The following is a 24,126-nucleotide window of genomic DNA, read 5'->3' on the forward strand; positions in this document are numbered from 1 at the left end:
AAGGAAAGGAGCATGAAAGACAGGCAAGGAAAGGCAATGGAGAAATGGTGATGCAGAAATATTTAAGAAGGTAAAACACACTATTAAGACCGAATCATGAAGAAGTGGAAAACCTGAAGAAATGGAAAACCTGAACAGACCAATAATAAGTAAGAATATGGAATCAGTAATTAAAAAGTCTCCCACCAAAGTCAAGTCTAGGACCAGATGGCTTCACAGTTCAATTCTACCAAACATCTAAAGAAGAACTAATACCAAGCCTTCTTAAACTCTTCCAAAAAACTTAAGATGGAATACTCCCAAATTCATTTGACAAGGTGAGGATTACCTCGATACTAAAGCCAGATAAGGACACTACAAGAAAAGAAAATTATGGGTCAATATTCCTGATAAACATAGGATGTAAAAATCCCCAACAAAATACTCCTGAACCAAATTCAACTAGATTAAAAGAATCATTCACTATTATCAAGTGGGATTTATCCCTCAGATGCATGAAAGGTTCAATATATTTGAATCAATAAGTGTGATTCATTACATTAACAAAATGAAGGCTAAAAACCGTGATCAATTCAACAGATGCAGGAAAACCTTTTGACAAAAGTCAACACACTTTTGTAAGAAAAGCTATCAACATAATAGGTATATGTCAAACACAATAAAAGCCACATATTGGCTTTTATTATTAAAACCATAGTAAAATGTTTAAAGTGTTTCCTGTAAGACCAGGGACATCAAAAGGATGTCTACTTTGATTTCTTTTCAACGCAGTTCTGGAAGTTGTCACTAGAGAAATTAGGCAAGAGAAAGAAATAGAAGACACTCTAATAGAAAAGGAAAAGATGAAATTGTCTTTGTGTGTTGACAACATGGTAGAAAACCCTAAAACCAACAAAAAGCTGTTAGAAGAGAGAAACAAATTCAGTAAGTTTGCAGAATACAAAATCAATATACCAAACTCACTAGTGTCTCCATATACTAACAGTGAGCTATCTGAAAAAGAAATTAAGAAAACAATCCATTTACAATAGCAACAAAATATAAAACACTTGGGTGTAAATTTAACTGAGGAGGTGAACACTTTGTATACTGAAAACCATAAAATATTGAAGAAAGAAGTGGAAGAAAACACACAAAAATGAAAAGATATTCCATGTTTATGGATTGGAAGAATTATCACTCTTAATGTTCATTAAAATGTTAAAATTATCTTTGTTAAAATGCAATCTCTACCAAAATTCCAATGCCATTTTTCACAAAGAGAGAAAACAATCCTTAAATCCATATAGAAGCAAAAGAGAACCTTGAATAGTCAAAATAATTTTGAGCAAAAAGAACAGAGCTAGAGACATTAGACTACCTGGTTTCAAAATGTCTTATAAAGCAATTGTAATCAACATAGCATGTTACTGGCATAATAAAAGACTCATCAACTAATGGCATAGAATAGAAAGCCAGGAAAAAAAAAAAAAAAAGCCCACATATTTATGGTCAATTGATTTTTTGACAAAGATGCCAAGAATACACACTGAGGAAAAGATAGTCTATACAATAAAAGGTGCTGGGAAAATTGGTTATCTATATCAGAATAATAAAATTAGGCTGGGCGTGGTGGCTCACACCTGTAATCCCAGCACTTTGGGAGGCTGAGGCAGGTGGATCACTTAAGGTCAGGAGTTCAAGACCAGCCTAGTCAACATGGTGAAACCTCGTCTTTACTGAAAATATAAAAGTTAGCCAGGTGTGGTGGGGCGTGCCTGCAGTCCCAGCTACTCAGGAAGCTGAGACAGGAGAATAGCTTGAACCTGGAAGGCAGAGGTTGCAGTGATTCGAGATCGAGATCGTACCACTGCACTCCAGCCTGGGTGACAAAGTGAGACTCTGTCTCAAAAAAAAAAACCAAAAAAAAAAAAACTTGAAATGGATTAAAAACCTAAACTTAAGACCTGAAACTATAAAACTACTAGAAGAAAACAGAAGAAACACTCCATGACATTGGTTTGGGCAAGGATTTTTGAATATTACCTCAAAAACTCAGGCAACAAAAGCAAAAATAGGCAAATGAGATTTCATCAAACTGAAAAGCTTTTGCACAGCAAACAAACAAAACAAAACAAAAAACAATAAAGTGAAGAGACAACTCACAGAATGGGAAAACATGTTTGCAAACCATATATTTTATATTTATACATCTAAAATATATAAAGAAGTTAATAACACAATAGCAAAAAATAAAACAAAACAAAACCTAATTTTAAAAAATTGGCAAAAGACTTAGATACCTCTCAAAAGAAGACATACAAATGGCCATCACATTCATGAAAAAAAAGCTCAGCATTACAAATCATTAGGGAAATGAATTTAAACCACAAGGAGATACATCTTTACTCCTGCTAGAATGGTTTTTACAAAAAAGATGAAAGTCAAGTATTGATGAGGATGAAGAGAAAAGGGGACCCTTATACACTCTTGGTGGAAATGTAAATTAGTAGAGATATTATTGAAAACACTATGGAGGCTCCTTATAAAACTAAAACAGAACTATCATATGATCTAACAACCCCACCTCTGGGAATATATTCAAAAAATTAAAATCAGTATGTCAAAGGAATATCTGTGCTCCCATGTTCACTGCAGCATTATTCACAATAGCCAAGATTTGGGATCAACCTAAGTGTTCATCAGTGTGTGAAGAGATAAAGAAAATATGGTATATTTACAAAATAAATATTACGCAGCCATAAAAAGAACAGATTCTGTCCATTTGGGACAACATAAATGAATCTAGAGGACATTATGCTAAGTGAAATAGGCCAGGCACAGAAAGACATATACATCATTTCACCTATATGTGCAATCTAAAAAAGTTGGATTCATAAAAGTAGAGAGTAGACTGATGATTATCAGAGTCTGGGTGGGCCTAGCGGGGTGGAGAGTGAGGGAAGGGGCAGTTGCTAGTCAAAGGGTGCAAAGTTTCTGCCAGGAGGAATAAGTTTTGAGATCTACTGCAAAGCAGGGTGACTATAATCAATAATACTCTATTATAGACTTCAAAATAACTAACAGAGTAAAATTTAGATGTCTATCACAAAAAAAGTTAAGTGAGGTGATGAATATGTTAATTAGTTTTACTTAACCATTCCACATTGTATACATGTATCAAATGTCACATCGTACTCCATAGATGTAATACAATTATTATTTATCAATAAAAAATAATAGTGAAATCTGAGCTGGAAAAGTAGAAGATGGAAGAAAGGAAAGGATTAATGAACTGTGAGAAAACAGAGGAATCAATGGATAGTAGGTGTCTATGAAGTTGAAAAAAAGACTGTTTTTCATTCAGTCAGTCAACACATGTTTTCACCAGTCTATTTCAGGTGCAGTAAATAAAATAGATTAAAATATGTCTTCCTTTATGAAGCTTACATTTTAGTTAGTGGAGAAATAGGCAATAAGCTAGATAAACAAAAAAACTGCATACTGCATGGTGACAAAGCCTAAGGAGAAAAATAGAACAAAGAAAGGACACAAGCAATGTCCGTGTAGGTTGTGCATGTTGGAAATGAGAGTTGGTAGACTAGGGTATAACATAGTAAGCATATCTAGGGAAGCAGTAGTTAAAAAGCAAGGGGGGAACACTGGGGGATAGGAGTCAAAAGGAAAGATGTAAATAAGCATTTTTGGAGATGGAACAGTTTTTGATAACAAGGGCCGTAGTGTAACTCTAAGACGAAGGTCTGAGTTGGCTGAAGAGTATAGAAGATCACTGGAGAAGAGGAGGTCTAGGAACTAAAAGTCCAGCATTTAAACAGGTCAGTGTTGCTAATGCAAGGCTACTGCAGGCCTTTGCAGTAGATCTCAAGGTCTACTGTAAAGAAAACCTGTTTCAGGTGTCGCTGTCATTAAAAAATGCAACGGGCGAAGGGAAATGACTGGGAGGCTGGGAGATGAATAAGGATAATTATGATATTGCTTTTATCTCATTACATTAAATGAAATAATGTATAAAAAGTGCTTAATTTTTGGCTTAGCATATATTAAACACTCAATACAATTATTATTATTGTCATGATTATTAAATAAACTCAGTTCTTGGTGTAAGAGATGCCATTTTTTTTTCTCCTAGGTAAAATATATGCCAAACTCAGAAATAGCTAATGGCAACTTTCCCCACAAACTTTTGGCTTTACTTTAAACTTACCTTACATGCATCTATTTTTCCTTCCATGAATCCAGCACATAACATTCCTGGAGTTATCAGGCCATCATACACATCCTTTCTGTTACATACATCAGTGCTTATGGTTTCCACTCTGGCTTGCCGAAGTTTATTTTGTATAGGTCCTATTGCACAAATGGACAAACAAACAAATAAACGATATTCGTCAAATACAATTGTATCTGAGACATAAAAGACACATAAATTGTACATTTTATATTCTCAATAGCAAAAACCAAAGATTATTTTATTAACATTAGGTATCATCTTATTTTCTGTGCCATAAATGTCTACATGCAAGGAGCCATAAATATACATGTCCCAGTATTACATCACATTTGTAGATCTCTCAGGGCTATTTGGAGCCTTAAAACTACATGTGAAATACTACATATGCATGCATTCTTTTTCATGAGGAAAGGGTCCGTAGTCCTCATTAGATTCTCATAGAGGTTCATAACATTGGTCTTGTCCAACTGCCACATTTTCCGTATAAGGAAACCACGGTCCCTGGAAGTTCACTGATATTCCTAAAGCTATTCACGTAGAAACCAGGACACAGCTGCACAGATCTCTTCACCCTACTCTACTCTGTCATGTATTATTTAGGGTATCTCACAGCATGGGAAGCAAAATTAATGCCCAATATGTGCTAGTGATCTGATGACAACACAGAACGGGGCTGGATGTTAGGAGCGGATACTGCCTAGTTGAATACAGAAAATAAGTAGTTTAGGGCTCCGGGTTGAAGCTATTGGTGAATACCCCTGTGCTAGCTGTAAGAGACTTTTAAGAACCTCTCACAAAGCCAAGTTGGATATGCATGGAGCATTTGGAAAACTTTTCATATAATAAAATTCTGTCAAAAAAAAAAAAAGCAGGATTAAGATACATTAGCACTAGATGACTGGGCGCGGTGGCCCATGCCTGTAATCCCAGCACTTTGGGAGGCTGAGGCGGGCAGATCACGAGGTCAGGAGATCGAGACCATCCTGGCTAACACGGTGAAACCCCGTCTCTACTAAAAACACACACATAAAAAACATTAGCCGGGCGTGGTGGCGGGCGCCTGTAGTCCCAGCTACTCAGGAGGCTGAGGCAGGAGAATGGCATGAACCCGGGAGGCGGAGCTTGCAGTGAGCCTAGATCACGCCACTGCACTCCAGCCTGGGCGACAGCGAGACTCCATCTCAAAAAAAAAAAAAAAAAATATATATATATATATATATATATTAGCACTAGTTTTTGTTTGTTTGTTTTTTTCAGGATATCCTTGAAAGAAACTTAAGTGTCTCTCTCTCTCTTTTTTTTTTCCAGGTTCTAACTTTTACTAGTTTATTTGAAAAAAATCCTGGAAAAAGCTCTTGGATGTAACAATAAAAGGTGAATTTTTCCTTTTAATGCAGCCCTGTAACACACATTCTCAAACCTCAAGTCATCCAATATAGCTTTTGTGTTTTTTCTTATAATTCATGTGTATGAATGCATAGAGCTGCCATTTTTTAAACGAAAAAATATAGAATATCACGGTCTTTTTGGATTTCTTTTAAGGCCTTTCGGTATAGCCAAGCTGAAGTAATGCCTATGCATTGTTTTGTTATTATGGTAATAACAAGTTCTAGTTTATAGTAATATATAGCACTTAGTTGGGACTAGGAGCAATGATATACTGCTTTTTAGTAACTGATAAATAGTATGTTTTTATATATTTTAACTAGAAGTGAGGAGAAAAAAGAAACTATTTTTAATGTATATAAAACATACTCTAATAAAGTATATGCATAAAATGATATATTAGATAAGAAGAAAAATTAAAAAGAAAACAGCTTATAATATTCCTGATTAATTAGAGTTCCTAAATATAAAAACAAATGAAAGTACCTTGTCATTTAAAAAATTAGCACATTATACAACTTTTACATATCTCGGAGGAAATAAAGATCTTGTGACACTGTTCTGAGGAATCGTTACCTTTATAAAAATCGAAGGCTTAATTTTGCAAATACAACTTTCAAGCTGTATGAGCAAATTTTACTTACATGAAAGGCACAAGATAACATCACATTGAAGAACTTTATCTGTAAATTTCTTAAAGTCTAGTCACAAGTTACTGGAAACTTCATAAGGAATCAGAACTGTTTTTAACATGATATTCTGATTCATACTGAGAACTGCATACTCTTTATATCACAAATATAAATTGAAGTAAGAGTGAAGATTTAGAGAGAGAACAGTTTCTTATTTTGGATGCTACCTGCTTTATGCAGTGCTGGTTACTCAGAGCAGAAAATTAAAATTGAATTATTTTTCATTTTCTACAGCTTATCTGCTGTATTTTCAGTTTGTAAAAAAAAACGTATTCTGACATTACTGCAATTTTTGAAGAGTCAATCACTGAAAGAAATTTTAAAGTAAAGTCCTGCTCTACTAGCTTCCTACATTGGAATACAAGAATACAGGAAGTGCGTTCAACAGGAAGTTACACAGTTCTACAGTACAACCTGTCTAAAAGACTTGCAAGGGACCAACACAGTGACTTTATCTCTTCAGATCAGGCAAAAGCAGAGGCAAATGAAAAATGATCCTTAAAAAAAATAACATATTGAAAACATTCCTGTATGAAAATGAATACTTGTTTGCACTTAGATTTAGTGCTATGGAGAGGAACTGAGGCACAATGAAACTAAGTGCACAAAGGGAACATGTCTGAAATAAAACAATTTTCAATGTGACTGAAACTCTTCACCATTAGATATGACTTATGATAGGGTTGGAGAACTACTTTTTCATATTAAAGAACATTACAAACACCAGGGACTGGCCAAGCTATGTTTTATAAATAATATGTAGGGTGATATTAAAATTATATTGCAACTAAAATTCTAATTTTTAAAATCACTTATAATTTTGATTTTTCATAAAATTACTGGCTCTTTTACCAAATTAAAATTAGCTTCAAATCAATAACACCTTATTAAATTTCTGGAGGACTATTAGTTTAGCAATGATAATGTACATTTCTCAGTTTCCCAAACAAGCTCTACCAGATACACATATTTTCTTCATTTATGTCAGTATGAGATGTTCTTTCCATAGAATTTAAAGCATTTTTCAAAAAGGTTGAATATGATTCTTCAAAGAATAGCTCTTCTAATAGCGACTTGGTAGAAACAATAATGTTGTAATTGGAAATATGTTGCCTTGGATGGTAACTGTTTGCTTATTCTATTCATAATGACTCTAGCAACGCATGCCATCTATGTACTTGCTGTCCTTTTGACTCTTTCATTTCAGTCCAGTGATTGAGTTCTTATTCTCCAGAGCTGTTGAGACCTAAAGAAATCCAGCCTATCATCTCTTTACTTCTCATGCTGCGTTTGTTATATACAGACAGTATGAGTGTCACATCAGCAAGCTGAAATAGGGCCCCTTGAAAAACAAAAGTTTCCTTGTACACTGGATTTGGCTGTCCTCTGCAGATGGGTATCTTGCATTTGGACATCTCTTGATCCATGGATTTCAGCAGAGTTAACTTAATATATGTATTGGGTGGTCTATTTGCTGCCAAATTTTTGAAGTGGCTGCCTTTTATCACTTCTGCTGATAGTCTTCCAGTTGTGGCATTACAAAGCAGGCTAATGAGAATTTCTGGAACTGAGCCGTGTTCAAGAGACTGACATGAGGATGTACTTTCACTACACAACATTTCTGACATTCTCATTTGGGAGTCACGGCCAAATTTTATCTTGTGAATTGTTCCTTGTACTCTATTCTGAACCAAGATCTGGAAGCCCTCCAACATTTTCAAAACAGAACTGCTTATTAATATAGAGAAAAAGAAGCAGCATCAAGATAATACCCCAACAGCTGACAAAAATCCAACTGCCTCTGGAGATACTTTTCTAAAACAGATAAGTTCATGAACTCTACATGTTCTCTCTCCACCTTCAATTGCCATGATGTGCTCGCCATGGAACGCACCAACTGATGGCGAAATTTAAGTATTTCTTATTTCTCCTTAAAACATTCAGTTAATCTCTCTCTTTCCTTCCTTCCTTCCTTCCTCCCTCCCTCCCTCCCTTCCTTCCTTCTTTCTTTGTTTTGTTTTGAGACGGAGTCTTGCTGTGTCACCAGGCTGGAGTGCAATGGCACAGTCTCAGCTTACTGCAACCTCCACCTCCCAGGTTCAAGCAATTTTCCTGCCTCAGCCTCCCAAGTAGCTGGGACTACAGGCATCCACCACCATGCCTGGCTAATTTTTTTTTTGTATTTTTAGTAGAGAAGGAGTTTCACCATGTTGGTCAGGACGGTCTTGATCTCTTGACCTCGTGATCCCCAACTCAGCCTCCCAAAGTGTTGGTATTACAGGCGTGAGCTATCACATCTGGCCTAATCTTTCTCTTTAAAGTAGAGTGAACTAGTACCTAGAAATCTTAAGTTCTGGTATTTAATTTATACAATTACTAGACTTGATGTCTTTTAACACCCCTAGCAGGTTGGATACAGGAAAATGACACAGATTTTATTAACTAACCAAAAAAAAAGCTCAAAAGATTTACAACCCATTTTAATGTTTATGACCATCATAAATTATCATATAATGAGAAAGAATTAAAATAAAGGAAAAAGCTATCATTACATTTGTGATTTAAAGTACATGCTGATTAAAATAAAATATATGTGACTTAAAGTATATGTAACATATTCATATCCAGGAAAGACAAAATTTGTGATTACTTACTGCCTTGAACTCCCGTAGTGTTCTGTCCCTTCTTATATCACCTGATTTAGTTGTTTTTTTCCTTTTATATTAGTCTCTTTCCCTGACTTTTTTTTTTCCACTGCTCCAATTGTGGAGATTTCTTTCTTCTTTTTTTTGGAGACGGAGTTTAGCTCTGTCACCCAGGTAGGAGTGCAGTGGTCCGATCTTGGCTCATTGCAACCTCCGCCTCCCAGGCTCAAGCAATTCTCCTAACTCAGCCTCCCAAGTAGCTGGGATTACAGGTACACACCACCATGCCCAGCTAATTTTTTGTGTGTTTTAGTAGAGATGTGGTTTTCACCATGTTGGCCAGGCGTATCTGGAACTCCAGACCTCAGGTGATCCACCTGCCTCGGCCTCCCAAAGTGCTGGCATTACAGGTGTGAGCCACCACACCCGGCCACCACTGCTCCAACTGTAAACTCAAAGACAGGACCTGATTTTTACTTTTTAACCCCTAGTCCCCTGTTCTGCCCAAGCCCACACACATTGAAAAGACCATTACTTTTATTAAAAGCTTAAGAAGGATTCCTTTAGATAGCTCGTTTGATCTTAAGATATTTTTGTGCTAAGAAAATTAGGTTGAAACTACTCACCATCATCTACAATGGATCCAAATCCTGTGACGAACACACTTGTTTTAGGTGGCAACTTTATAGACGAATCTGGGAGGCAAACTCTCTGGATTGTATTTGAAAACTCAACTCCAGTAGTGAGCTGAGCCAAAGCAATGTCATTTTCATTTGTTTCTCTATGGTAATTCTCATGAAGAATAATTTTCCTCAAATTTCGTTTCACTGCGGGTGGTGTTATAGTTGTACCAAAAGTAGCAATCCATTGAGTTGGGTCTTTATTTCTGCAAAATATGAAAAAGTAATACTTGTGATGCTTGACTTAATTCTGTAAAAAAGAATGAGACTGTATTTCTTCCCAACTATCAGTTTTATGCTCCTGAAACATCCTTTTGGTGAGAAAATTTGTAGTTGATAACATAATAGGAAAACAATAGTTCTTAAAATTATTACAATTAATTATGTACAAATAATTAATAAGTATGATTAATTTCCAATTTTTAAAGTTCTTACTAGGAACTCTTCAGATTCTCTTTTTTCCCTAATTTCAACAAACTGTGTAGAAATTAATTTTGATTTATTTGGATAATAAACATACTAAGAGGTATTTTCTCTCCATGTCACATCTTCCACCCATTCTTATTTTATGACTCACTTGTTGGTTCTTATTTTACTGGGTTTTTCTGTGATCTTTGAAGTGAAGTGTAATTTGTCTGCTTTGCAAACCTTCATGTATATACAGGGTTTTTTCTCCACCCTACGCCCATATTCCTCCCTGATATACAAGGACTAAGTAATCCTAACTCAAATTCAGCTCCCATCACCCATGGATCTGGCCTGGTCAGTCCCTCTTACTAGACTTTGAGTTCTCCTTTCAAATAGATGCTTTTCTCTCCCACAAGGTTTATATCACCAGCAAATTCTACCTAATACTATCATCTCTTTACCTCCTTGTGGTCCTCCAAAGCCCAGTTCCTTCTTTTTAAAGTTATCCTCATCCTGAGTGACTGGAAATATATAGTAATTCTCTGGGTGAAGAAGAATTACTATGTTGGTGAATCATCAACCTTTAAATGTAATTTTAAAAACCTGAAAGATCAGTGTTTTCCTAAGTGCTGCACTTCTCTAAAAATGAGCAGGCAGAGGCCAGGTGCAGTGGCTCGCGCATGTAATCCCAGCACTTTGGGAGGCTGAGGAGGGTGGATCATGAGGTCTGGAGTTCAAGACCAGCCTGACCAATACGGTGAAATCCCATCTCTACTAAAAATACAAAAATTAGCCAGGCGTGATGGCATGCACCTGTAGTAGTGGCTACTCAGGAGGCTGAGGCAGGAGAATTGCTTGTTGAACCCTGGAGGTGGAGGTTGCAGTGAGCCAAGATCATGCCACTGCACCCCAGCCTGGGTGACAGAGTGAGACTCTGTCTCAAAAAAAAAAAAAGGCAGGCAGATCCCAGGGAGATGGGAGGGGTTCTGCTCTCATCTATTTTACTTCTTTACAGATTAAGATAAGATTTTATTCAAACCAGAAATCTTAGGACTGACTAAAAACTAGGCACTAGATACTAGAATTCTCAGAGATACAAAGACATAATATGACTTCAGGTCTTAAGGATTTCACAAATCAATCAGATGGAGAATAAAAATTATCCCATCCCTTTATGTACTGCCAATGAGAGAGGAAGCCTCACATGATGGGCCAATTCAACACGTTTTATGAATAAGAAAATCAAGGCCCAGAAGTTCAGTGACTTGTGCAGGTGAGTGACACTCTGCTGGTTAGTGCCAAAAGGAGATGATCCAGGTCTCTTTCCATCTTTTCAAGAGTGTCTTCCCCACCCACACTGTTACACAAAGACTGGAATCATTTTTCATAGACATAAGGGTGCTAAGATTTGTCTTAAATATGATTTTGAAAATACGTTATTTCTGCAGAAAAAATAAATTTATAAAAATTTAAAGATGTGAATAATGCAATATTGTCTTCAAAGTACCACATAGTTTTCCTTCACAACAGTATACCACATTGTGCGATTACATGAAATTATTAATATATCACTTCTAGATTGCACTCTTTTTTCTCTAGGATCATCACTTTACCCAACTCTTTTGGATTATTATTATCAGCATAAAATATGCTATTATGTGTCTCCCATATTTTAAAAAATCTTTCCTTTAACTTCACAACTGCCATCAACTGTCAAATTTGGTCTGATCCCTTTCATTTAAAAACTTCTTAAAAGTGGTTTTAAAACTTACTGCATCTAATCCTCCTTCCGTTCTCTATTGAATCCATTTCCATCCCTATCACACTAGAAAATCTTTTATCAAGGTCACCAGTAATCTCTACTTCATCAAGCTCAATGGCCAATTCCCATGTAGGTCTGTGAGTACCCAGAGCCTGCACTGGACTTGCTGAAACAAGTATTTCAATTGCCACAGCTTATATTCTTCACTAAATATTAAGTTGGAATTCTGGATTTGTTTATTTTTAATTTACATAAGGAGAGATCAATTATAAACTAAAATGGAAGACACTCTCACAAAAACAGAAGTGCAAAGATTGGAGGACTGTGTGAATATGAAAAAATTAGAAAATCTTCACAAGTGAGTGGGACTCAAATTTACCCATAAGTCATAATGTCAGTTATTTCGGGAGCTGTAAATGCACATATATAAGTGAGTCCCTTTCTCTTCTCTTGGGTGAGGAAGCAACAGATAATCAACTTAGTATCTTGGAACCATCTGGGATGTTACCCTTAGAAGGATGATAAAGCGCCTCCCAGAATCACCAAGGATAGGCTCCTTTAATAAGGTGTAGCATGCAAAAGTAGTGCCACTGGCCAGGCAAAGGGTCTCTATTTAGAGTTTTGTCTTTGAGAGTTTAAAAGGAAAAGTTTTCTGTACCATAACGGTAAAACCTCAGGGAAGAAAGGCGGTGTGTTCCTGACCTCCTTGGGCACTAGAGTGCTGTGTATGTCTGTGTACATGAAATGATACAGCTGAGTTTTAAGAGGTACAACCATGAAAGTCCAGAGAGATTTCGCTGGGCTGTACATAACCAGTCTTGAATACTGTGAGGGGAGCAAGACAAGGTAGCAGGTCTCTCCCACCTTCCACACACCTTTCTGGACCATACAGGCCTGCAGGGTTCCTAGAGAATGCAATGAGAAGAGAGAACTTCAAGAGGGATACCTATGATTCTTTTCTTATTTGTAAAGTGATGGCAATGCTGACAGTGGGAAGTTGGAGGGATTAATTAGGAAAAAAAACAAAAAACAAAAGTAGCTGACTTTCTTCTTGAGTATGTAAGACATTAAACTTGTTACAGGTGTAATAGTCTTTACACTACGATAATCTACTTATTATTTTATATAATACATGGTAGGAAAGACAGCACTAGGGTCATGAGAGAGGAAAATATATAAGAACTATAAATGACAAAACCCAAGCATCATAGATAGGGCATAGGGGAAGCTTAATCCATTTAGGGGATAGCAGGGTCTACGCTGAATGGAGCAAAGGATACACTGGCAAGACTGGACTCTTCTCATGCACTAAATCAATGGCAGATGAGGACTGTGGAAAGAAGGTTCACAGCAGCCTTGGTTAACTTACCTCCGAAAGCAGTGAGCAGCTGTGAGCAGCCATGTGTTACTGATGAGGCTGGCTCCACACTGATGGCCTGACCCTATGAGCTGGAGGCTGGCCTGCCACGGCCATTCCCCTTCCATAGCTGTTTCCCTTCCTTGGACAATTCTTTGAGTAGAAGAGGATGCTGGTAATGGCATGTTTGAAGATGTCATCCTTATTCCACAGCCTGCCACAGAAATACATGATCGTTCATATTCATAAAAAGGAGGAAAAAAGTATATTCTGATTTGCTTTGGTTGTAGATAATCCTTTGTCCCTGTTACCTTGTGAACCATTCATAGCACTCAGCCTTTGGGCTTATTAGATACAGGTCTTGCTGATCCTATTGAGATTCAGAAGAAATGTTCACTAACATTTCAAGGCATTCAGACCAGGAATTAACTTCTGTCTCTCCTTATAAAGCATATATAGATAATTCATCTAGCACCAAAAATGTATAGATCCTCTGCTATGCGTTTTAGATGTGTTTATAGCAACATACCTTTTAGATGAGAAAATTAAGTCTTGAAGAGGGAACACTGCTGGCGGTCACCCAGCTGGTAAGTGACAGAGTGGGATACAAAATTAGGAGGACCCACACCAAAACTAGTAGCAGTATCCTTATTACTGAGAGAGAGCCCAATACTAAATGTGGGTCATGATTTTCCCTTAACTAATGACTAAGGAGAATCAATTTATTGTGTTTGCAAAGCCCTGTATTTTAACAGATTCAAACAATATTGACCTTTTTGGTCTTTTAAAACTTGAAAGACTAGTTTAAAAAAAAAATTCTTCGTCCCTGGTATCAAACCTTCAATTAACTAGATTTCAAGTCAATCTTAAAAGAGACCTTAAAGTGTTACAACATTTTTAATGGGCACGTTTGTCCACAATAGACCTTAATTGTGTACCAATGCTGGAATGTGGGGTGCAGGGCAGGAAGAGGAAGAGAATTTACATAACAGATATTTCAATAAAAATGCAAGCAAATTAAAAAAAAATTAAAGCCTAAATGTTACCAGTTTAAAACACTCTCTTGAATTGTCAGATAATATTAAAAGAGCTATTTATAATGAATATTAATATAATATCTAGAATATTATGTAAGGTGTTTTTAACCACATCTCATAGGTCATATGAACTTAAAATTGTATTTGGTATAAATTTATAAATTTAAATACTAAAAATAATAAAAAGACTTACAAAAATATAAAATGAGTCTTAAAAAGCTTGGTAAATCTTACCGCTAACTTTTCTATAACTTTTTTTCATGATCTTTCACTGTGAAATAAACAGTTAATTGTGGGTTTTGGAACTTACGACTGTTGAGAAGATTCCTCATCTTTCTGCTGTCAATCGCTGGAATAAGCAAAATATGAATTAGCTGGCAGAATAATATATTCCCATTTTCATGTTACCTTGTTCAATTGGTCATTAATAGAAATGTGAAATATGTATGCTTATCCAAAGCATACATATTTCAAGAGAGCATGAGATTTTTCATAATCAAGTAATATATAAATAACTCTTTACTCTGAGTTTATTTTTGGTCCAAATTGTATAATTTACTTTAAAATTAAACCAGAGGGCATTTTATTTCCTGATTTTGCTCAGGAAAAATAAATAGAAACTAGGAAATTAGGAAATAATAAATAAGGATAAATGTCTCTGACTGCTTTCTTTGGGGGCTTCAGTATAATCTGAGGGAGCAACCTCCAATTCCCAACACAATTGGTGTTTACCAGCCTATGTGGTTTAGGCATATTCCTAATGGCCAGTCTGAAATGGTAGCTCTATGGAGCTAAATGCATCACAGATCCCTGAGGACCCAATTTCAAGGCCCTGACCTAACAGAGTAGGAATTTAGTCAGTGCAGGTTGATAACCTTGTCTCCCTGAGGATTCTCTCTTGTGAATGGCTTGGATGGTTGTGGCTCAGGCAGCAGGCACTAGAAGCATGAAGTTCTTTCACATACAACCAGTCCAGAGTCCCCAGTTACACCCAAACTTTCACTTCATTTTATGTTTCCTTTCCGTGACATCTTTTTTCCCTTCAAATTTATTCATTCATGTTCATTATAACTCAGATACATTAGATGTTTGTTGGGTGATTGGTTTTCTGTTTGTCAGTGAGAAAATGGAGAATTACAGTGATTTTATCAGGAACATTGACTTCTCCCCAGAAAGGGATGCAAGCCCCAATTCCTACTAGAGGTTTCATGGATATGTCTCTTTATTTAACAGAATACATGTGTGTGGCAGAAGAAAACATATACAGTTCATTATTGAGCATGGTCAGAGAATTTAGTTATTTTGGTATTAAAACAACTTGTATCATAAAAAATCATTGTATGTAACCAACAATGACAAAATTTTTAAATAAATTGTACAATAAGAAACTCTACAACAGTAACAACTCAGTAAACATAACATAATGTCACTTTTATAATGGATATTTTACTTTAGGATATATGATTGTGGCTTAGGGACAGTTATGTCATCAGAAATTGAGATTTCCATGTATAGAATGCTGGAAAATACTTATACTTTGGAATATAATTGATTAACAATCAAGGTGGATACTATACTCTCCATTATTTCTAATTACTTTATGAGAACATAACAATATTTGTGGGGATTCTATCTCAAAATATATTTAAAGAACTTTCCTGATTTCTAACAACAAAAGAATTAACTTTAGATAACCTGTTTCCTAAATAAATATATGGCTTTTGGGAAGGGAGAAGTCTTTTGGGTCCAAAATACAAGTCCCTCTTCCGTCTTTTTTGTATTAAATTAGAAGTAACTAAACTTGGAAATACATAACAAGAAGCAATGAATAGAGCTGGAACACCTATCACATGTGAGACGTATGCTAGTGTTTGAGGGAGGGGTAAGAAAATAAAAAGACACAGTTCCTGCCCTTGACATTTAAAATTTTATTTAAAACACGTTATTTTACTACCTTCAATTACATATTGGCATAGAAATGAGCTCGGATTCCAACTAGCTGTAAGGTAGTTTGAATTTCAGTTTCTTAATTTGAACTTCCTTTTCTTCCACTTTGGGAGGAAAACAAAACAAGAACTGTCCGATTTTGTTTCATGAGGAATAAATAAGAAACGGATGAAAAATAGTTTTAAGTTGGAAACAAGCTAGAGAACCTCTTTACGGTTCATGTCACTGGCTCTTCCTACAGGGGTAAACCTTCATAAATGTGTCTTTCTTTGATACTATAAAAAATAACCCCCAGAATTGATCTGTAAAGACCTCTGTGAATCACAATAACTGTGTCTAATTCTAGCCCCAAGGTTTGCTAATCTCATGTCACATCTTCTTTGAGTCTCAGCTTCTTTACCTGTAAAATGGTGAAAGTAATACTTACCCTTTGGAACTTTTGTAAGGACCCAATAATATATGATATGGAAAAAAGTTTAGAAACCTTATTAAAAGCCCTAGTAAAATATGAAATAAAACATGTTTTAATACTAAATTTTGCCTCACAGTGGAAATTTATTTTAGTTTTATTCCGTGCTGATATTTTATATACATATATATTTTTTATTACAAAAAATTACATATGGGTATATATGTTAATGGGTATATTTTACAAAAAATATATATGTATGTTGCTTATAAAAATTAAAGAGGATTATAAGAGGAGAGAACCACAAAAGTGGCAAATAAAAGTAAAAGACTTACGTATGAGTCTAAATGATGATTTGTTTATGGTCAAAGACAACTGTTTGGTCTTCAAACTTTGATATAAAGCCTTTTCAATTTTTTTCTTGATTTGTTCAGCACTATCAGTAGATGGGTATCGAAACATGAGCACTGTAAGAATGTCCACACCTTGTTCATCTGGACTGAAGAACAAAAAAGCAGATAAAAATGCCATTTATCTAATCATTAATGACTTTAACCTATTAGGACTCACATTAAACTTTAAAAACATAATGCATGATACATGTGCATACCAGATTTTTAAATTATCTCTAGATACAGAGATTAAAAATGAGTGTATAATAACCAGGAAGTGTTGGAAGCACTGTAGAAGAACTAAAGACAACATGCTAGAAATACTGGATAAAATACATACCTGAAAACAGTTGTTCACTGTCTCAGCTCATAGTTTAGAGGGGCTTGTGGGAGAGGATGTTTGTGAAATCATGCTTTATACATACTTAAATGGCTTGCTTTTTAAGGCAATTTTAGCAAAAGCTGTAACTAATGTCATTATTCTTTAGAAATGGTGTGGCAAGGAGGATCCTTTTGTTTACCAAACCAGTTTCCTTTGTCTCCTGAGCACAGAGGTAGATTCCATTTCCTGGACATTCCTGAGGTTTACTGAAACTTTCTAATGAATCTGGTCAATGAGATATGGAAAGAAATAATGTCCCCCACTTCCAGGTCTGGCTTCTAATAAAACCTCTCATAGCATTTTCCTGCTCTCACTCTTCCCTTGTCTGCCACCAGATGCAGAAGATCCAGTGGAGAGTTTCATTTCATAATCTTAATTGGCACCCACACCCTTGCCCCAACTTCTGATTCTTTGGACTGTACCATAAAAATGAAATAAACCTTTACTATATTAAAGCACTGACCTGTTGGGCTCTGGTGGTCTGTTAATAGATAAATGATTAAAGAAAGCAGTTATAAAAGAGAATCATTTGATAAACAGTTTAAATGTATAAATTTATATTGTGATGTACGGGGTTAGAAAGCCTCAAGAAATCTTTTGAGAATGAATTTGAGAGATAAAAGAAAAGAAGAAAGGAAGAAGAGGAGAAAGCGAAAGAAGGAGAGAAAAGTGGAAAGGAGAAAGGAAAAAAGGTAAGAAGGTATGAAAGAAAGAAGTGCAAGAGAAAAAGGAAAGACATGGGTTCCTTAATCATTTAACCATATTTATATTTACTTTATCACCAAGAAGTGAAGCAAACATATATTACAAATATATATATACACATGTTATAAGTATATATACATATATAAATATATATAATACATATGTTACAATATATATACATATATGCAAATGTATATATACATATATACATATATATGAAGAGACATATATCACTATGGAATCTAAGCTTTTTACACAACATGTAAAAACATTCAGGATGGATTCTGTAATTTTAGTCTCTGATAATAACTTCATGATTCACCAAATTAGTTTTCACCAAAACTAATTTGTTTTCACCAAAGCAAATTAGTTTTCACCAAAGCATCAAAATGAAAAGCCATTTTAAACTAACAATAATCATGCACTGTCATGAAAGAAAAACTTTACTGAGGAGAAAGTCATTGTCTGATGATGGGGTAGGCTTAAAATGAGGAAAATGAAAAAGACATTAAGTTCTACTTAGCCCCTAACTAAAGAGGCCGGGGGAAGAGGGAATGTCGGCTGTGTCATTCCGCTGTTTCTTGTATTTGTTTCCTCTTTTTCTATCCAATAACTGAGATTTTCTTGTCACAAAGCACCTTACGACTTTCTATTGTGATTGAGGAATAGGTAGGAAACCTTGGGCTGCTCAAGATTTATGAAATCTGTGTGTTGCTGTAAAGACTTGCTCAGGGCAGCTAAGCAATTAGGTTCATCAAATACCTCATCTTAACAGTATTAACTTGAAATTACAAACCAAGTTTACATACCTTAATTTGATAACATGAGATTTGATAAATCGACCGTCTACAGAAGAATGTCGAAATATCCTAGACATCTGATTTTTAAAAAATAAGTATTAGTCTTCAGAACTTAAAATTAAAATAAAAAATAATAATAATTTTAAAAAATAAGTATTAGTCTTAAGAAAAGTGTTATTCTTTGTCTTAGCCAGAGACTTAGGCAAAAAAAAAAAAAAGGTTTTCAGCTTATTCTCAGTCATGTTAATGGGTATACTGACAGTTGTAAGACTAAACCTGGGGCCTAATCTTTGTGGAACCAAATAACCACAACGAAATTGTTCAACTTTGCTAAGCCTCTGTAAAATAGGATAACAACAATATCTGCCTTATACAGTTGATTTGAGAATTAGGTGAAATTACATCACACATTTTACACCTTGTCTGGTATCTATTAAGCTATTGATGATAGTTTTAAATACTATAAAGTAAATTAAAAGTACATGCTATTTTTTAAGACAGCATCCTCATTTCTAAGAAAGCCTACCTTGTTTGCTGCACTCATCCCAAATATGTTATCTCATCAGTATTGATAGAATTTGTTGATTTCTTAAATGATTATGTCATCACTAGACCATTTGACATGACTTGAAATGACTTCTGCCATGTGACTCTGACACCCTCACTTATTAGTCATCTCTATGAGAGACAGGATTTCAAAACTGGTACTCTGCTTGGGAGTAAGTTTCACCACACTCTTATATCATCAGCATTTCATTACTTAGCTTTTCCAGTCTAAGCCATTGGAAGTTTTTCAATATTCAGGAAACTGATTTCCTAAAGGGTTCTGATTCCAGCTGGCTATTGAGACACTGCCTTTTTGTCAAAAAAGCACTGAGCTAGTTGGGTGTGGTGGCTCACACCTGTAATCCAAGCACTTTGGGAGGCCAAGGTGGAGAGACTGCTTTAAGCCAGGAGTTCCAGATGAGCCTGGGCAACATGGCAAAACTCCGTCTCTACTAAAAATACAAAAATTAGCCAGAGTCATAATCTGTTCTCAAAATAAATAATAAATAGATTTAAAAAAATTTTAAAAGCACTGGGCTGAGAGTTATAAGTCAGAATAACAAGTCGATGTAAGTTTACATAAGATCTATTTCCATGGTAAATTTTGCCCCCAATTTCTACATCTTCTCAGGAGAAGGAAAGTCTCCCTACCCACAAGATTCCTTCCTCTCCCTGACTCTTCTAATGTGGTAATAATGCCCAGTAAACTTTACCTCCTAAATGTTAAATCCACTTCCCTTGATTCAATCCCATTGCTATGGTCTCAAATCAGCTCCTTAGAAACTTGTATCTGGGCCTTTGCAGCAGCCTCCTCATGGCATGTTGATGTGGTTCTACCCTATCTTCTGTCCCCTCAGTTGTTCCCTCCGAATGCTGCAACCAGGATGATATCTTTAAAATGCAAACCTGAGTATATTAGACCCCTGCCTCAAGCTCAATATTTCCCTCAACACAATCTTACCCCTTCATTGGCCCCTACTTTGCCCCATCCCTACCTTCAAAGTCTTCTCTCTCTCTCTTCTCTCTTCTCTCTCTCTCTCTCTCTCTCTCTCTCATTTTAAGGTATTTATTTTGTAAAAGCTTATATGGTAATATCCTAGATAGGACTTGAACAGGTACTTAATATATATTCAGTGGCAAGACTAAGTACATTAAGAGAAATAAAAGAAAACTAGGTCACCAATAACAGTTTATAGGACAATAACCACTTTCCTGGAAGAAGAAAGATATTCAACCTAAGAAAGAATAGGCCGGGCGTGGTGGCTCACCCCTGTAATCCCAGCACTTTGGGAGGCCGAGGTGGACGGATCACAACGTCAGGGGGTCAAGATCATCCTGGCTAACAAGGTGAAACCAGGTCTTTACTAAAAATACAAAAATCAGCCAGGCATGGTGGCGGGCGCCTGTAGTCCCAGCTACTTGGGAGGCTGAGGCAGGAGAATGGCATGAACCTGGGAGGTGGAGCTTGTAATGAGCCGAGCTTGCACCACTGCACTCCAGTGTGGGCAACAGAGTGAGACTCCATCTCAGAAAAAAATGAAAAAAAAAGAAAAGAAAAAAGAAAGAACAAGGAACACTTACAGAAGGAAAAATCAAATTTACATACTTAGAAATCATGATATAGTTAACAGAGAAAATTTTGCTTAAGGTTATACCTCCTTTCTTGATTTGCATTAGGGTAACACAGTTTCTCAGAATAACCATGGAGACCTCACTTTTCCACCCAGTCAAGAGTAAAACCACTGTCCAAATAACATGGTCGCCTTCCATGCTTAATATAAGGCATATAATTATCATTTCAAGCTGAAGGCTGGTGATAATTTTTCTACTTTAACTATAGTCATTGAAAACTGTTACTAAAATTCCTGCTAAAAGGAGAGCAATAGCAACAGCTAAAGTCATTCCACAATAAAAAACAACTGTCTTGTCAAAACATCCCCAACAGAGGGCACTGCATATGAGGAGTTTTCTTCCATCAGTTGTATGGTCTGGTGCTCTGGTCTGACGGTATCAGGCAAAATCGCTCCATTGGTTACTTCTCTTTCTGGGATAGGTAGCTCTGTTGGGGTAGCTATGGTCTCTCTGCACCCTTTTAAACTTGCTCAAACTTGTGCCTGCTCTGCAACTCTATTCTAGTTTATTCTCAAAATGTATGCTAAATAGAAGAGGTTTTGAAAGACACGCTCAATCCAGACCAGAGTCCTATTATCCCGTTTAGCAGCAAACATCAGAGATACTCCCATGGGAAAACAAAAAAGGTTTTCCCATAACCAATGGCAGTCAAGATAGCACCAATCTTCCATTTTCCTGTGCCTCTCACGACTCTACCAAAGGTACCTGCAAGTGCATCAAGTAGATGAAGAGGAGCAAAAACAGGCATCATTTGGCTCATAAAGGGAAACAATATCTGTCAATGGTAAATACATAGGCAACCACACTCTTCAAAACTACAAGTAAAAACACTTGCTACAAGTGTACACACACTGGCACACAGGAGAACAGTAAAGTGGGGGCACCAAGCCTGCTCATGATTCCTTGTTGCCACAGCATTGCCCACTCGTACACCGGCTGCCATGCCAAAGCCAGGGGGCAACCATCTTGACTACAAAGGCCAGTTCACAGATGATGCCCTGAGCTTCCAGCTCTGTTACATTAATCAGTCCTGCAAGAAGGGTTCCAATCTCAAGTTTGTCACTCAGTATACACCATGAGCATAATTGGATAGCCGGCTGGATGTAGGAGCCCCACTCCTGGGAAAAGTCCCTAGTCCAACATCCCCAAGTATTGATAGTTTTTTTTTCCACATGTAGAGGAAAAGAAGTGCAGACAGGAAGAACCAGGAAGTGGTGTTGGCCCAGGCAGATTCTAACCCTCTAATGTCCACAGTCTACAAGCAAGAGTACATTAGGGCCCACACAGACTGCATTCCCTGTGATTCCAATGATAACTTAAGGCAAGATGATGCCCTGACTTTTGTAAATATCTCCTCTGCGGCCAGAACAGAAATGCTGCTAGAAGAGCAAGAATGAAAATCATCACATAAATTTGGGCCATCCTGGTGATATCAGGATCCCCTTAAGAGCAGGAAGATGCTGTCACTACTGAGAAAGATGGCCCAGCAAGGAAAACAGCACAGCATCAATATAAGGATTCCTCTTTGAAGTATGCTCCCCACACATTTCAGGTTCTTGCCTACAAAAGATTGAGACATTAGCTTGTCACAAGAGGAGGATAATCCAGTTTTAACTGAAATCCCAGTATCATTCACAAGTGTAACACTACCCAGCTTGACTGCCCAGATGTCCACAGAATATGAGACAGATGATGCAAATAAGAAAGACCATTAACTGTGCAAGGAACAGCAGGCTTTGAGCAAGCACTGCCAGCTCCTGCAGCCTAGCACCTTAGGTAGTGGGCGGTTCGCCGGCAGGCTCCACACCATCCTAGATGTTAGCCAGGGCTCAATGTCATTGAGGGGAGAGGGTTCTGTGGCAGCCAGGATGAGCGCATTGGGAAATGGAAGATGGAAGCAGAGATAGGAGGCTGGGCTGCCCTGCCCTGTCCTGGCCACTAACAAACCCAATGGAGGCACAGCCCTCCCAGGAAGCAGTGGATGGCCCCCTGGCCTCTGGCCGCCCCCATCCCACCCTTACTCCCACCCGCTTACCTCTTTTGTACCCCCCTCCCCTCCCTTGAGCCTGGTCCAGCTGGAGAGGGGCCAAAACCTCTTATCTAATGATTTAATTTCTCTTTCCTAATCACAGTAGGCTGGTTCACACCTCTGTGACTGTGCACATTCATTTTCCTCTTCCTACAACGTTTTTTTTTTCCCCCTGGCAAATTTCAATTACAACTTTACCTTACTTGAGAAACTCCAGTGACAATTAAGTGAGCTCTAACAAGCCCTCCTCAAAGTTGAACACTCCTTTATTTGGGCCACCTTGTCATCTTGAATATGATTTGATTATATTAATAGCAATTATCACACTGGTTTACAATAGTGTCTCTCTCACTCTAGACTGTGAACTGTGTAAGGCAGGGGGTGTGATTTATGTTTGTATATCCAATGCTCCACCCATTGTCTGGCCCATGGTGAACACACAAGCCATGTTTGATAAATAAATGAGTGCATGAATAAATGAATTAATGAATTAAGAATCAACAAGATGGTAAAGGGAAGAAGATGGTAACACATTGTTTTATCTGCAAATCGTGTTGCCAAGTCAAAGTAGAAATCTGTGGTCATCTGCAGAAAGGTGGGACCCAGGAGACCCCAGTGGTGACCTCACATGTTTGGGTCATTCCTCAGGTTTGGATCAGTTCTGGGTCATGACACTTATGATTTCACTAAGTTTCTCTGAGTTCATTTTGTTTTCATCATTTAGGAAACAGGGAGAAAAGATGACTTTTATGTCGCTAGCACTTCTGATAAACATCCTCTGAAATTCTGAACTTTGTACCTATGACACTTTGGGGAAGGATTAGGAGTCTTATTATATTAGAGTATAAGAAAATATCAAGATTCAATTCAAACTAAAATGTGATATTAACAAACTATGGTCCCCCAACACATGAACCTCTATTTTAAAAATGGCATATGCTGGTATAGTACAATACTGGTGTGACCTTTACTAAAAGCTTACAAGTATTAATTCCATACTACATGGCAGGCATTGGACTGATTCTTTTGTTTAAAATTCAAACCACCTTAGGAGGAAAAGTATCATTCTCATCAGCTCCATTTGAT

General features: G+C 36.7%; 2 protein-coding genes across 2 annotated transcripts in view; both read right to left on the reverse strand.

Annotated features, from left to right (window-relative positions):
- LOC126955162 (transmembrane protease serine 11F) overlaps positions 1-24,126 on the reverse strand; it is a 75,599-nt gene that overhangs the window by 3,693 nt on the left and 47,780 nt on the right. Inside the window, exons 4-9 of the mRNA XM_050791450.1 lie at positions 18,843-18,910; positions 16,890-17,053; positions 14,509-14,547; positions 13,174-13,375; positions 9,581-9,840; positions 4,205-4,347 (exon numbers count right to left, since the gene is read on the reverse strand). Of these exons, the coding sequence (XP_050647407.1) occupies positions 4,205-4,347; positions 9,581-9,840; positions 13,174-13,375; positions 14,509-14,547; positions 16,890-17,053; positions 18,843-18,910 (876 nt within the window). The remainder of the gene's footprint in view (positions 1-4,204; positions 4,348-9,580; positions 9,841-13,173; positions 13,376-14,508; positions 14,548-16,889; positions 17,054-18,842; positions 18,911-24,126) is intronic.
- Positions 7,533-8,024, reverse strand: LOC126955152 (putative synaptotagmin-14-like protein). The gene has a single exon (XM_050791439.1). The coding sequence runs from the start codon at positions 8,022-8,024 to the stop codon at positions 7,533-7,535; it is 492 nt and encodes a 163-aa protein (XP_050647396.1).

This window comes from Macaca thibetana, chromosome 5, assembly GCF_024542745.1.
Source record: "Macaca thibetana thibetana isolate TM-01 chromosome 5, ASM2454274v1, whole genome shotgun sequence".
Taxonomy (NCBI): Eukaryota; Metazoa; Chordata; class Mammalia; order Primates; family Cercopithecidae; genus Macaca; species Macaca thibetana.